Raw genomic sequence first — 14,245 nt, 5'->3', positions numbered from 1 at the left:
AATAGTAGTAGTAATGACAGTGCGAGTTGAAGTATGCGTGACGTTGTCAGTCATGAAGATGCGAGTACAAAAATCAGTATAAATTGTAAATATGGATTCTTAATCTTCTTATCAATTCAATTACAATCAAACCTTTAAGATTTTAAGGACATGAGCTGTGTACATACACAAGACCTTGATTTGTGGTGGGAAAAAATACAGCACTAAATTGTGTTTTGTGAAAAGTTGAGTAATGAGTTTTTGGTTGTTGTGACGTCATCGCCATTTCCTCTCAGGTATCGAAATGTCGCCACACTGGAAATATCCCTGCTCGGTGCAGCATCACAAACCACAACGATTACAAGTTTCACTGACTTTCATCTGTGTTTATTGACGAGATGGGTCTGAGAAAAAAAAAAAACTGTAAAAACACATCAAACATGTACAGAACGAATTTCAGCCATGTTTCAGATGGTTTTGCTACAAATAGTAGTAATTGAAACAGTAGATTGGGCTCCATGAGACAAAACAAAGAGTTTCCAAAGAATATTTTATGCTCACATGCACTCTGGCGCATTTGTGGAACTTTAAAATGAACAGCTCAGCTCTTTAGTCCGCGAGCACAATAATTGCCACATAAGAGGGACTAAAAAGAAGGAACACAAATATAACTAATGACAAGGATCAATGATAAGGGAGCTTCAGATAGCAAACTTGGTGTTTCATTAAGAAGAAAAAAAATGCAGTGCAAAGGAATACTGGAGCCACTAAAAAAAATAATCCGAACCTTATTACAAGGAACTACAACAAAAAGGCCTTTAAAAGTAATAATTCTACGACAATTAATTGGCAACTCTTATGACAAAACGTCTTCACACGATGAGAGAAAAATGCCAATTTGATGAGAAAAAAGAAATGTGAGAGGGGGAATATGTATTTGAAAAGAAAGAAAACCCACATTATTAGAACCTGACTGGGGTTGGGGGGCATACTCATGACTCAAGTCAGAATAGTACAAATTGTGATATTATTTATTATCATTAAAAAAAGTTTTCCTATTCTACAAGGTGAACTAGTTGCCAGCCAGTTGGAGGTCACACACTGACACCATCACTGAGTGGGAACCGATCCCACGCTGCCTGCACACGTCTTTTTTTTTCTGATGCATGCATGGTTATGGTCATAATGCTACATAACTTTTACCATAAACAAATAATAAAGTAACAACTTAAACATTGTAACAAAAAAAAAATCATTATTTAGGCAAAAGTGGTGCTTTGCTACCATCTTGTGACACCTTGGTGCCAGGGAGAAGTTCCATTATTTCAGCCAAAGTGTTTTTTTGCTGCCACCTTGTTGACGTGAGTTGAAGACCTTCAGACAAAAGTAGTGCTTTGCTACCATCTTGTTGCATTGATGGGCTATTTGAGTGTATTTATAACTGCTTATGTGCCCCTAAACGTTTTTTATGCCAATTTACTTATTTTTCTTCGAGCAAATCAGGTTTTTTATTTTTTAAGTTTGACCTAGAAAATCTTGCACGATATTACTTTTACCATGTGTTGTAATTTATAGCCATGACAATTCCGAAAAAAATTCCACCTTACCATTAATTCATATATGCCACTGTCTTACGTATGATATTATTTTTATTATATTATTAAGAAATGTGATGTGCAAGAGGAAAAAAAAACGAGGGCAAATCCAGAATCAGCACAATAAAATCATCTCGAAATGTTAACTTGCATCTCGGATTTAAGAAATGGCGTCAAACTTTGTCGAGCAATTTGGAAACGAAATGAAAGAAACAGTACGCATCTGTTTAAGGCCTTTCATGCAAACCTGCATTGAGAATGTGACAATTGCGAGTGGTGAAGTCCGAGCGCGACAGCGCAGTCAGGAGAAGGGGCTCCAGCTGAGGGTCCCGATGGAGATGAGAGTCTGGCACGTGTTGGACGACAGCCACACCGTCTCCATCAGGCCGAAGTGGAAAAGGCCCAGAGCGAAGCCGCACAGCACGTCCGTCAGATGTTGCCTGCCCAGCAGCACGCGCGACACGCCCACCAGGACGGCCCACAGCACCAGCAGGATGCGCAGGGGCACGGCCAGAACCAAGTGGGACAGCAGGAACTTGGACACCATGGCGGCGCGGCTGGCGTGCGCGGCGGGGAAGGCGTACGCGTCCATGGCCACGCGGTCCAGGAAACCCGGCGACATCTCCCATGGTCCTTTGCGCTTCACCAGGCGCTGCACGCCCGCCACCGTCAGCACGTCCACAATCAGCGCTAACCGCAAAACAAACAAATACGACGCTACTGATCAATTGACCTGATTACATTCTTGTACTTGAACAATATGTAGTGGTGTCATAACTAAAGAATTGAAAACTAAATTCAAAACACTTGCATCTTAAATCATCTTTCCCGTGTTGAAATGAATGGAAATGCAATGAATCCATCAAAACCCTCCAAAAAAGACTTCACCAAAAAAATAAAAAATTGTAACCTGTTTGTATAATTAAAATGGCACTCTGTGGTACTGCGTCGTACTTTGTAAAAAAAAACTTAGTAATAACATAAATTCAATAAATATGATTTCATGCATTTATTCTATGGACCTCCTTTTTTGGCCACCAGGGGGCAGTATATCTAATACATAGATATACAATTAAGACATTCATAACTAAACTGCACTAATATTAAAAAAATTGAATTTTGTAAGGCAACATTACGTAATTCATGCATTAAGTTAATATTGTATTCAAGTAAAATTATTCAGTGGAATTTGTGAATTGAATTAAAGGTAGTCAAAGTAGTTTGTGCATGAAAGCGAAAGTTGTTGATGTCATACTATATAATAAATTTAAGTTCCATGAAAAATAGACAATACAGTTTGTTTGTACAGTCGTGTAAATATTCAATGTTCTCATATATTGAGGAAAAAGTACTCTGTGTACTTTACACATTGAAGTAAAAGTATTCTTCATTGTGTATTGAATGACAAGTAACGTAAACGTGACCAAAACGATTGAGTGGACTTGACATGAGAAGTGACACGAATGGAGGCGACGCAGCATATGTAACTTAGCAACATTAGCTTTGAGTGCACGTGGCAGATCTTTTTTTAGCCGCACCAAAATATCGCAGTCAGTTTAAGCTTCATGGCCATGTTGAAAGTAGCCCGTCAGCTGTCTGACAAGTTAGCATCTATCTAAGCGTGCAAACAGAACATGACACGCTCACTGGACACAACATTGGGTTTCATCCTTGACTCAACAGAGCAGATTACATCATGAGCAATTTTTGGACAAGAGTGCAATTTCAACATGTAATTGAATACTGAACTCCAATGGAGGAAATTGATTAAATAAAAGATTTTGGGAAGGGCTATACCCTCGATCTACTCTCACAAACATGGTACCCATGGGCACAGGTCTCCCCCAAGAACCCCCTAAGTATACCGACCTATTAAAAAAAAAAATAAAATAAAAACTCACCAGTCATGGGACATCGTGATTTCCCTTTTCATTTAAAGTTATGGAAATAATGTGTTGCATAACAATATGTATTTGTTGCTTCTTGTTAAATCAATGTTGGTTGTTATAAAAATTAGAAGTCTGCGAAAAAAATGGTTACCAACCCAGCCAAATTTGAATGATTAAAAAAAATGGCAATTATATAAATTGAGGCTTCAAAATCATGAAAAATCAAGCCGTTGTCTCCGCTCTCAAATTTCGTTGTGTCCGCTGAATGCAAATACATACCCGCAGTCAAATGACTCATCCCCCATGCTGAAGTGCATCACTTAGCACCATTTCAACCACCCACTGAGTAAGAATCTGGGAAAAAATGAAGTCTTTGCATGTTTTTTTTTTGTAATTATTTTCCAAAGTGATATAAAGTATTTTGAAACAAATAACTTTCCAAGGTCGTACTAACTTATTATAACACGTGTTTGACTATACAGAATCTTTAAATTGCCTGTCCAGTAAATAAAGATTTTGGTGACCGTTTGACTCCGAAAGAGATTAATTCTCTTTCCATTACACTTTTCCCTAGGAGTGAAAAAAGTGTTTTCAGGTGTTAATCTGCTCTGCCAGCAACTTTGGTGCCAGGCTACTTGAGTTCAGTGGATTTGGGCCCCTTAAACAAGCTTCCCACTGTGCCATTTCACACACATACCAAAAAAATGCAGCAAGTAGGATCAACACACGTCTATGTTCGGCATGTACAAATAATGTCACCTGACCCAATTGTTTTGTTTTGTTTTGTTTTGTTTGAAACAAAAGCAGTGCAGGTGATAAGGATGGGAACGCGCTCGTCAAGGTCTCCTCTCACAGTCACATCGTGGTGTTGTTGTTGTTGAGATGGTGCTTCACGAGTTGTGTCAGTTCCAAATGTCTGTGACTTAAAGTTTTCTTTTTTCCTGCGTTCGGATGATAAAGTGAAATATGTTATCTGAGCTTCTTCATAATGATTGCAAATGAAGAAATAATTCAATATTTTTTTCCTCAAGTACTTGCATTGCTTTACAAAAAAAACCAAAGAGGAAACAAACACGCTACAAAAATACTAACATTTTGTTGGAAGTGTGTTGGAGGAGGGAGACATCTTAAACATGCCGACAGAGGCCCTCGAGGACCTGGGTTGAGCCGCTGCGTGGTATCGGCCCAATTCCCAATGATGACGTCACTCACCCAGCAGCAGGTTGACGAGCACCTCCTGGCCGGCCAGGGTGTTGCTGCGCGTGAGGCATACAACGGTGCCGATTATCCAGGTGAGGCCGTGTCCGGTGAGCGCGAGCAAGTTGAACATGGAGCGACAGCCGCCCCACGACGACCACGTGTACGCGCACACGCTCATGCGCTTGGACAGGCTGATGTCGATTGCGAGCAGCGAGCTTTTGGCGATGCCCTTGAACGACGGGTTGAGCTGCATGCAGTCCTCCTCGGGCAGTCGCTGCTGGCCCGGCTCGCCGGCTTCTTCGCTCGCTTGGCTGCGGACCGAGCCGGAGCGCCTCGGTCCCGCTCCGCTTGCGCCTCCTGCTGCTCCACCTCCTCCTCCTCCGCCTCCCGCGCCGCCGCCGCGGCTCTCCGGTGCCCCCCCGCCTCTCAGCGGCTGATTGAGCGACATGAACTCGGGTCTGTTCAGGACGCTGTTCCGCTCCCGAGCCCTTGGTCTCACGCTGGTTCCGGGCATGTTTTTGTTTGGACCTCTTCTCCAACCGACATGCAACGGTGAAAATGGCTAAAAATAACCCCGCTCCCCGCTTTCCTCCCTTCCTCCTGTGTCCTTAACAGATATATTTAGAGCGGGAGGAATGTGCATTGGCCATGCTCGTGAGTCGTGGAGGTAATCCGACCTGAGAGCGACATTTGCGCACGAACAGCCCAGTGCATCGCATCACTGTTTACTTCCGGGTATGCGCCACAACAATGGCAGAAATAAAGGACATACAAAGCGTGCGGCGAGGCGCCTCCCTTACGCAAATGACGTAGCGGTTTGACGCACAAAGCTGATTCCAGGTCAGATACGCAGCGAAAGGACTAAATGAAAAGGAGTTCTCCAAGGTGCTAAACAGAAAACGTTGAAGAAGACTTATTTAAACAAAGTGGTGATACAACAAGGGCAAAACAAGTCCGAACGAAGAGATTCTAACACATTTCTCCAGCCCTCAAAGCTTTAGACTGGTTCTGAATCAGATGTATATATATTTTTTAATTATTCTACTGGTCCATAAATCAATAAATGGTTTGGGCCCTGAATACATTAACGCAATGTTGATTGAAATTAAACCGAAATAGGGCTCTGACGTGTGTAGATTTCGTCAATTAGTGGAGCCAAAAGCAAAGAGCAGCATTTAGCTGTTGTGCTTGCACGCAAATGCAATAAACTTTCAAATGAAGTGAGGTTAACCTCAATAGTCCTCGAAAAAAAAAACATTATTTGAGATTAAAATCGTAAACAGAGTGGAAATATATTTTAAAATTTCATAAGAATGTAGTGTTTCCCTTGGACTGTCTCGTTTTTGTCATGTTTGTATATAAAACAAAACGTCTGGCCTGAGACTACGTTTCCCAGCGTACTCAGCGCTCACACCCGGAAGTGACGTCTAAACGCTCATAATAAAGCGGTTTGCGAGCGACTTGCTTGGCGGAGTATTCCGAGACCAACGACCGGGTGAACCTGCTCAAGCCGCCGTGCGGCGAAGACAATTTGGACTCAGCCGTCGTCTCGACCTCCTTCTTCTGTTTTTTTCCAGTTCGGCGACAGCTGCCTTCCCCTCCACACACTGTCCACATTTAATGCACATTTTTTAGAAGAAGTAGAAATTGGTGGCAAGGTGGAGCCGGTGGTGCCGTGCGGATGATGCGAGTGTTGGTTGCGGACGCGCAGCTGCTAGTGCCGCTTTCTACGAGAGAACCGAGTGGCACGGAGGAAACGATATTTCAGTGTTATCATTATACATTTGATTATTTTTTTGTTGCATATTTTCTTTTCTTTTTTTTTTATTGCATTTCATGACTTGACTGAACCAAGTGAGGATTAAAAGGACACCGCCGGCAGCTTCGATTTGAAGATTTTCTTCCCCCTATCCCTAAATTGACGCCAAATCTATTATTATTATTATCATTATTACGAATAGTTCTACCCTGCATTTAACTGGCAGGCAAGTCGAGCGCAAACGTTCAAAAAGTTTCTCCCATTGACATTTGCGCACGGGAACGGACGCCGCAGTCCACCTGCGATTTTCTTGTTCCGAGCTTCTCCAAAGTCGCACGTAACGAGGCGATTTCGGAGCCAGCGGCAGGTGACTTGTGCCGCCGTCCCGATGCGTCTCCCCCCTCCGCAGGCTCTCCCGTGGATCGTGTTGTTGTGGACCGTCGTCGAGTGGCTCCCCGATGCGAGCGCCATGGGCTGCCTCCAGAGCATCGCGTGCAAGCCCAAAACCTTCCGGGACGGCGTCGCGGTGTTGCAGGTGAACGCGTCCATCGACTCCAACCCCACCAGCATCGACGAGTCGTCCGCTGTCATTCTGCGCTACCGCACACCGTTCTTCCGGGCCCAGGCCCTGGTGCTGGTGCCGCCGGTGGCCGCCAACGAGACGTGGACTGTGGGATGGATTCAAGCCTGCAATCACATGGAGTTCTACAACACGTATGGCACCAAGGGCATGTGAGTATCCAAAAGCTATCCGTCAGTCTGCTTGATTTACTCAACTACAGAGGGCATCAGGCAGGCACAGAATTGTGCGACCATGGTGACAGGTGCATAGAAGGCAGTGACTCTCAAAGTGTGGCTCTCAAGCTCATTCTAGTGGTACTTTTACGAATCACAGCCAAGTACAGTTCAGTTATATTTAACTTTTTAGTACAATGTTACTACGCAGTTTCAAAACCGGTTCTTTTCTATGTTCTTTCCCACTTGACTAAATATGGAAGTTGTGATTAACATTGCATTTGTGGACTATGAATTAAGCAGCAAAATCCACCCATTTCAATGTTGCCACTTGCTGCGTATTGAAAATGATCATCACAGTGCCGAAGGGCTCAGGTAATGACCAATCACGGTTTAAAGCCAGAAAATAGGCGAGCCGTAGAGTATTCGAGACTACATTTACACGCAGAAAGTCAAAAGTCAAAAGTCCAGTTTCTGGAACATTTGGGATAACTTGTTTAAATGTGTGAGCAGACAGAGTTCTTCCGTATGCATGGCAAAAAACGCGACACACGGACAACATCATGACGTGAATAGACGTGCTTCTTACTTTCTACCGCCAATAAAAGACATTTTTATGTCTTTCAACCACACGGATAGTCTGCTTCCTTCTCGCCCCAAAAGTGTAGCGCTGCGCTGCTTCAGAGTTTCACAATTTAACCTTTGTCCAAAGTTGAGATATATACCACATCTTGCAAAAACAAGGCAATTTTAATGCAAAACGTACTCAGGAAATGCCACACAAGCCGCGTTTACGCCGACTCATGCGATTTCACATCCTCATGTCATTGCTTAACTGAAACAGAAAAAGTCAGTCTTGCTTGACAATCGTTGATGGACACCATCTTTGAGGTCTTATCAAAGTAAAATGATGTGATTGCTTTGACATTCAACAGCAAAGTGACCAAAAATACACACACAACAAAAAACATTTCAAAATGTTTTTGATTCACCAGTCTTGTGTCAGGTGTGTTAGAGGAGGGAGACATGTAAAAGATGTAGGTTTAGGGTTTGTGAGGACCGGACTTGTGTAAAAGCAAAGAAAACAGTTGTCGTTTGTACGAATCTTAAAACTATCCATTCTCATAAATGTATTTTTGTTTATGACACAGCGGTAAGATTGTTCAAGAGGAAGCTTGAAACTTTCCAGTGAACTGTCTGTGTTTCCACCGCATTTGTGCAGGTTTCATTCATTGGAAGAATCTCAAAAGAGATTTTTTACGTGTAAGGGAAATGAAGTTCAATTTCGCTAACGTGCTTGCAGTTTACATTGTGGGCCAGTCAAAGTTTTGGTCGCTCTCTCAGTGGCCTTGTTGCCATTTTTGTGCTCGCTTCAAAGTGAGGAACAAATGTGAGCTGTGACATCCTGTATGGGGCAACCACAAGTGGGCTGAGAAAATATGTCGTTATCTTAATGCTCTGCGTCAGGCGCAGCTAAGCATTGCACGGCTAAGATTAGAGACGCATGTTCCTCCCACTCAAAAAAAAAAATAAAAAAATTCACACTAGATGCATTTGTCAAAAGTAATTCTCCCTCATTGGAAATGTCAAGTGAATTAATTTATTTAAATAGTCGGGAAGTACAAAAAAAAAAGTATCATACTCTTTATAATAGTACGAGTAAGTAATAATAATAAGCAATAAATAACAAAAATATTGAACAGTACACTGGATGAGTGTACCAGAATGCTCTGCGTTTACAGTGCTCTAAACCTTTTATTTATTGTGATTTTTTTTTTTAACAAACTAACAATGCAATGAGTTTTAATTCTTCGTCTTCTTCGTTCTTTCAAATTGACAGCATCGCAGAGTAAGCTGTGTGCCACCATCTAGTGGTCACAAATATAAATACACCCAGAATAGATGAGAGTTCAAATAAATAGTAATTAACTTGACCCAAAAAAGTGCAATATTATGACGTTATTCCTTAAAAGTTATAACTTTTTTTTTTCTTGTAGTATTATTTTTTTCCGACAAAAAACAAGACTTCACTCTAGCATGCTGCGGGATGAAAATATTTGGAATAGAAAATTCTGTTCAAAGTAGCTACAGAAATTCAGACTTAACAAGAAATTGTCATGTAACACACGCGGATGTAACAGATATTTGCAATGAACACGGCCTCTTTCTCAGTTAGCAGCGTTTGCAAAGGCAACTTCCTTCTTGTGGATTTTATGTTGAAGCCGGAGAGGAGTGGAGTGGGGGATTAGTGCTTGTAGTCTCGTTTAGGCAAATCAGCTGAAACAAGAAGGCCATATTTAAACATGACAGCCCAGAGGAACACGGAGACAGACCGTCAAAAGCCTATCATACCAAGTGTTTGTCATCATCAGCCACCAAAGGCACATGATACTCATAAACGGCACACTGAAAAAGTTTTGGTTGAATTTTATAAGGACTTGTATTTTTTAAAATAGATTCGATATCTACTTAAAACCAGATGCTTTTATTTCATGCAACCACTTAATTAAATAAAATGCAGTAAATTCAACACACCATTCTTTTCGGTGTGCATTGGAACCTGAAATTTGTCGATACGCGAAAGGGTGGAGCTATGTGGTGACCAAGTATCTTGAGTTTCGCAGCTGTGTCGTACATTTTGAATCTACACGAGGAAACAGAAGGCAACCACTGATAAAACTACAAACAAATAAATTAGAAACATTTTCATAACAAAAATAATAAAGCAGTCACCCTTTGATTCTCACTGATGGTCATTATTATTATAATGTGTATTTTATTATTAATATTGTTATTTATTACACAATCAATTGTCATCAGAGAAAATCTTAAAAACTAAAAGTTGAGTACTCACCATGAAATCTGAATGAACTTGCAAAGGTACTTGGAGGTGAGTCTTTTCACAAAACTTCTGTTGTGGCGTTTTAACTCAAAAAGTCAAAGAGAAAGGAAAAACATGCTTGGTAATTTTTCCTCAGCTTAAAAAATACATTAAAAATTGGAGACTTTTTAAATTTGGTGGTTCCACTCACGAAGAATATATAGAAATTGTTCAGTATTATTGTCATTTTACTTGTATTGTACTGAGCAGCCAGCTTCTTTTAATTTATAAATTTACACTTACACTATGCACAACCCCCTCCCATAAAAAAAAAAGCAAAATGCAACAATCTAATGTTGAAATTTGGCCCTCAAATGTGCGTTAACTCATATTTTGAAATCCGAATGAATCCAATGTGGGAGGCATATGTGTTTGATTTGATTTTGAGGCACGTGAGTTTTCATATGCACACGGCGAGTGAGCTGCACACACACGCAAGCGTCATGGCCGACGTGATAATCTGGCCCGGCGGCACAAAACGTGGACGCCGGGCAGGAAGTCATGTGGCCGCTCTCACACGCTATGAGCTGCTTATTCCCCAGATATTAAGGGGGTAGGGGGGGGGGGGGGGTCTTTTTTTCCTTCATGCATTTTTAGATTACTAAACAATGTTCCAGGTATATTAATTAGAATTTGCAGAGCTGGGAATTCCTTCGCAGGGATGGAACGGTCTGTCCGTCCGCAAACTCATTTTTGAGGATGAGAAGTTCTTTAAAATTATTTGCCTCTTCCACTAACACTTCCAATTCCATCTCTTCAAACTTCATTTTGTGCTTGCGTGATCAACCATCGTAGCGATCTTAGTCAATTGGGTGTCAAAAAAGCAAAGTGAGTTTACCTGGTTCTGTCCGTCCTCCAGGTCGAGTTGGGAGCTCCCCGATCTTCGCAATGGCAACATACAAGCCATCAGCGACTCGGATGGCGTCAACTACCCTTGGTACGGAAACACCACCGAGACGTACACCATTGTGGGCCCCACAAGGAGGGACAGCAAGTTCACCGTGAGCATGAACGACAATTTCAAACCCAGCATCACGTGGGGCGTGCCGGTCAGCGACAGCAACACGGCCGAGCTCACGGACATCCGCCGCGACCAGACCTTCACCACGTGGCTGGTGGCGATCAACCGGGCTACGGACGAGACCCTGGTCCTGCAGACCATCCGCTGGAGGATGCGCCTCCTCATCCGCGTGGACCCGGAGAAGCCGCTGGGTCAGCGGGCGGTCCTCCTGGAGCCCGTGGCCCAGGAGCAGCCGCAAATCCTGGGCGAGAACGAAAGCATCCCGCCCAACGCCATGGCCAAGCCCAACGCCAACGACGCCCAGTTGCTCATGTGGCGTCCTCTGGAGGGAGACCCCGTGGTGGTCATCCCACCCAGATATTGACGCCACACACTTTTCAAACCAAAATAGGATCAACTTCAGCCCGTTTCACAACGCCTAAATTTATATGCCTTTTTTCGCTCACCCCGTTTTTGAAACGCAACACTTCTAATTGTCTGATTGCGCAATGCCGGGTCATGACGTGATCGTACAATCGTGGCATTCTGATTTTTAAACGCATGGGTGAATTTGCTCAATCCATGTTGAAGGGTCAACTGTCCGTCCTGTTTTCCAACAGCTGTGAAGAAAGATTTTTTTTGGGAAACCCAGACTGAAGAAAACCTCAACAAAAAAAACACAACCTTTCTACCTTCAATCTGGCTCACTGTGTTAAAGGAAGTGACAGATTTCAGTTGAGCTATTTTGTGTGGATTTTAAGTGTTTATTCTGATTATGGATTGGTTTTGTGCACGTGTTTTTATTTATAGGTTGGGAGAGAGTGCTTTTTTTTGTGTGTTTGTTGTGTTATACAATCCACGCTGCCTTATATGTATGTCGCTCTCCGCTCTGTCCCAACTCTTTTAAGCCTTAAAACAAAGTGCAATGTTGCATTTTGCCCCACTGTCGGGGGGTCTTCCTTTCATGAGTCAAAGTCGAGGCCAAGACTCTAAAAGGTTCATGTTTATATATTTAAAAAAAAAAATAAGGAATTGCAATGGATGACAAACAGCAGCCAATGTAGCACTGAGCCACGCTTCCCTGTTTTTTTTTGGGTTGTTTTTTTTTTACACTCACAATATAAATTGATGGAAAAATATATTACAAGCAATTTTTTTGTTACGAAAGCCTTTTTAAATAAATGACAGTATCTTTGCATACTGAGCAAACCTTGTCGCTGGGAATGGAAATGCAAGGACAGTCACATAAAAAAATTTGCAATACCAGATGGAAATGTAATTTCTGAGAAATGAAGTTGGATGCTATTAAAAAGTCAAAATATTAGAAAAAAAAAAGGTAAATTTTCAGGATGCGATGTCAGACTTCTTTTTTTTTTCCTTCATGAATTTTTTTTTCTCATATTACGACTTTCGTCTCAAAGGAGATCCTTTCTTGACCATACCCTTTGTCTAATTATTTTGATATTTGACCTTAAAAATATATATCGTTTTGAAAAAATACGGGTCTAATATGAAACATCCGGCAATTTCTCAGAATATTACTTCATCATGAAACTAGTCGACGTCCCGCTCAAAAATATACATCTTTAATCATAATGATGATTTAATCCTATAGTGACTATCTTACAGTTTTTCCTCTCAATATTATATTTTCGATTTATATTTTTCCAAATGTACAAACTTGCAACATGAGATTTTACTTAAAAAATATACAATTTCTGATATATTTCATGTGCGCCGGAAAACAAAAGAAAAACCAATGAACTCATTTATGCTGCAAGGCTAGCGGCCATACTAGCATGATTACGTAACAAGTTCACGCATGGCCGGGTGAGATTCAGGCGGACTCAAAGGCCATCCTGGTGAAGAGGGGTTAAGAAAAGAACATAATTCCATCACTTGGACGCCACGGGAGTATGTAACTTTTTGGGTGAGGGGTCACGAGGGTTAGTCGGTTTGCAAATGTTCATTTTGGTCAAAAAGGCTCGCAGAGTTGTGAAGGTTAGATGAGAATCAAAAGGGCTAATCAGAGTTGCAAGCCGGACAGCGAGGGCTTGTCGGGGTTCCTGAGAAGCTACTGAAGACGTGTGACCCGGAGTCCAAGGTTCTGAACACGAGCCAAGATTGTGATCGTTAGCCCGTGGTCGCAATGGGGTGAGCCAAGTTCACAAGAGACGCCCACGTTAGGCGAAACAAAAAGCCACCTTTGTGTCTCCTATCAGCCTGAAAACCAAATTAAATGTAGATAGATGTTCACGACAGTTGGCGACATCCCATGTGACTCGGCTGCTGCAGGCCTTAGATGACTCCGTGAAGTAGCAGTCAACGGGCGTACATGTAATTTAAACGTGTGTGTGTGTGTGTGTGTGTGAGTTAATACCCCCGTTGGAGGGATTTAGGCCAGGATGAGTTTGACCGCTCTTGTTGAATCATCATGCTCTCTCTCATGCATGCGCACACACCAGAAGGTTATGTCCTTGTCATAAAACACACACACACACACACACACCCACGACCGCCCAAGGGTGGTGATGTGTGTTGTCACCGTGCCAAACGTGGGCCTCGTTTATCAAGCAGGACCACACGTGGTCGAGGAAAACACACGCTCACTCTCACACAAAGTCATCATTTTGAAAACATACCGTTTCAAAAACACCGTGACAAAATCAAAGACTAAAAATCGACAAGAACCTGTCCGATGTTTTCTGAACGTTATTTACCCCCCTCCTCCTCAAGGCTAATTGCGTGGCAGGTGGACGTGCCAGCCGAAGCGGCAATGTCCCATTTCAGCGAGCTCTGTGCAGATTCAGCACATCACGTCTTAGCCTTTAAGACCTGATTTGAAAAAAAGCTTGCGTGCATTTATGCGCACATGCCCGAGGCCACCTTTGCTACGACGACAAGCTTGCGGAATGTGATGTAGGACATTTCTCTTACAGTGCTGAATAAGACGACGAGTGCTCTATTTATGGCTCTTTTTGTGTTGGAAAGAAAAGGAGGCATTCATGGAAGACAAATAGAGCGAAAAAATGATGAGAATTACAAATTGAATTATTCTGATTGTAGTGTACAGAAAGTGAAGTTGGAAATGGTTTACAAATACATTTTTAAAATAAAAAAAAAATAAAGAAACAATTCCCATAATAATTGAAATTAAAAAATATATAAAATTAAAAAAATATATTAAAAAATTCAAAAAGTATAAAA

General features: G+C 42.0%; 2 protein-coding genes across 3 annotated transcripts; one reads left to right on the top strand and one right to left on the bottom strand.

Annotated features, from left to right (window-relative positions):
• Positions 1–344: 344 nt before the first annotated feature.
• plpp7 (phospholipid phosphatase 7 (inactive)) lies at positions 345–5,420 on the bottom strand. 2 transcript variants are annotated; one of them, XM_088282161.1, is made up of 3 exons: positions 4,676–5,420; positions 4,556–4,633; positions 345–2,264 (listed from the first exon to the last, which is right to left on the bottom strand). In XM_088282161.1, exons 1-3 carry the CDS (start codon positions 5,175–5,177, stop codon positions 1,876–1,878), a joined length of 969 nt encoding a protein of 322 aa, XP_088138287.1. In that variant the 5' UTR covers positions 5,178–5,420; the 3' UTR covers positions 345–1,875. The 2 variants fall into 2 exon arrangements, with proteins under 2 accessions (XP_088138287.1, XP_088138288.1); XM_088282162.1 differs by lacking the exon at positions 4,556–4,633 and having other exon boundaries at positions 4,676–5,417.
• A 699-nt stretch (positions 5,421–6,119) lies between these two features.
• On the top strand, positions 6,120–12,066 carry fam78ab (family with sequence similarity 78 member Ab). The gene is made up of 2 exons (XM_088282201.1): positions 6,120–7,154; positions 10,898–12,066. Exons 1-2 carry the CDS (start codon positions 6,811–6,813, stop codon positions 11,421–11,423), a joined length of 870 nt encoding a protein of 289 aa, XP_088138327.1. The 5' UTR covers positions 6,120–6,810; the 3' UTR covers positions 11,424–12,066.
• Positions 12,067–14,245: the final 2,179 nt, after the last annotated feature.

This window comes from Idiotropiscis lumnitzeri, chromosome 18 (assembly GCF_059441095.1).
Source record: "Idiotropiscis lumnitzeri isolate Australia: NSW breed Sydney's pygmy pipehorse chromosome 18, RoL_Ilum_1.0, whole genome shotgun sequence".
Lineage (NCBI taxonomy): Eukaryota > Metazoa > Chordata > Actinopteri > Syngnathiformes > Syngnathidae > Idiotropiscis > Idiotropiscis lumnitzeri.
This window is presented reverse-complemented; position numbering and strand designations above follow the sequence as displayed.

Bases quoted from the DNA above. Each gene is read 5' to 3' on its own strand.
- fam78ab (XM_088282201.1), top strand. From the start codon at position 6,811: ATGCGTCTCCCCCCTCCGCAGGCTCTCCCGTGGATCGTGTTGTTGTGG. The intron at 7,155-10,897 runs GTGAGTATCCAA...TCCGTCCTCCAG, and splicing joins ACGTATGGCACCAAGGGCAT to GTCGAGTTGGGAGCTCCCCG.
- plpp7 (XM_088282161.1), bottom strand. From the start codon at position 5,177: ATGCCCGGAACCAGCGTGAGACCAAGGGCTCGGGAGCGGAACAGCGTC. The intron at 4,634-4,675 runs GTGAGTGACGTC...GATACCACGCAG, and splicing joins GCTCGTCAACCTGCTGCTGG to CGGCTCAACCCAGGTCCTCG. The intron at 2,265-4,555 runs GTTAGTATTTTT...TTTTGCGGTTAG, and splicing joins CAACACACTTCCAACAAAAT to CGCTGATTGTGGACGTGCTG.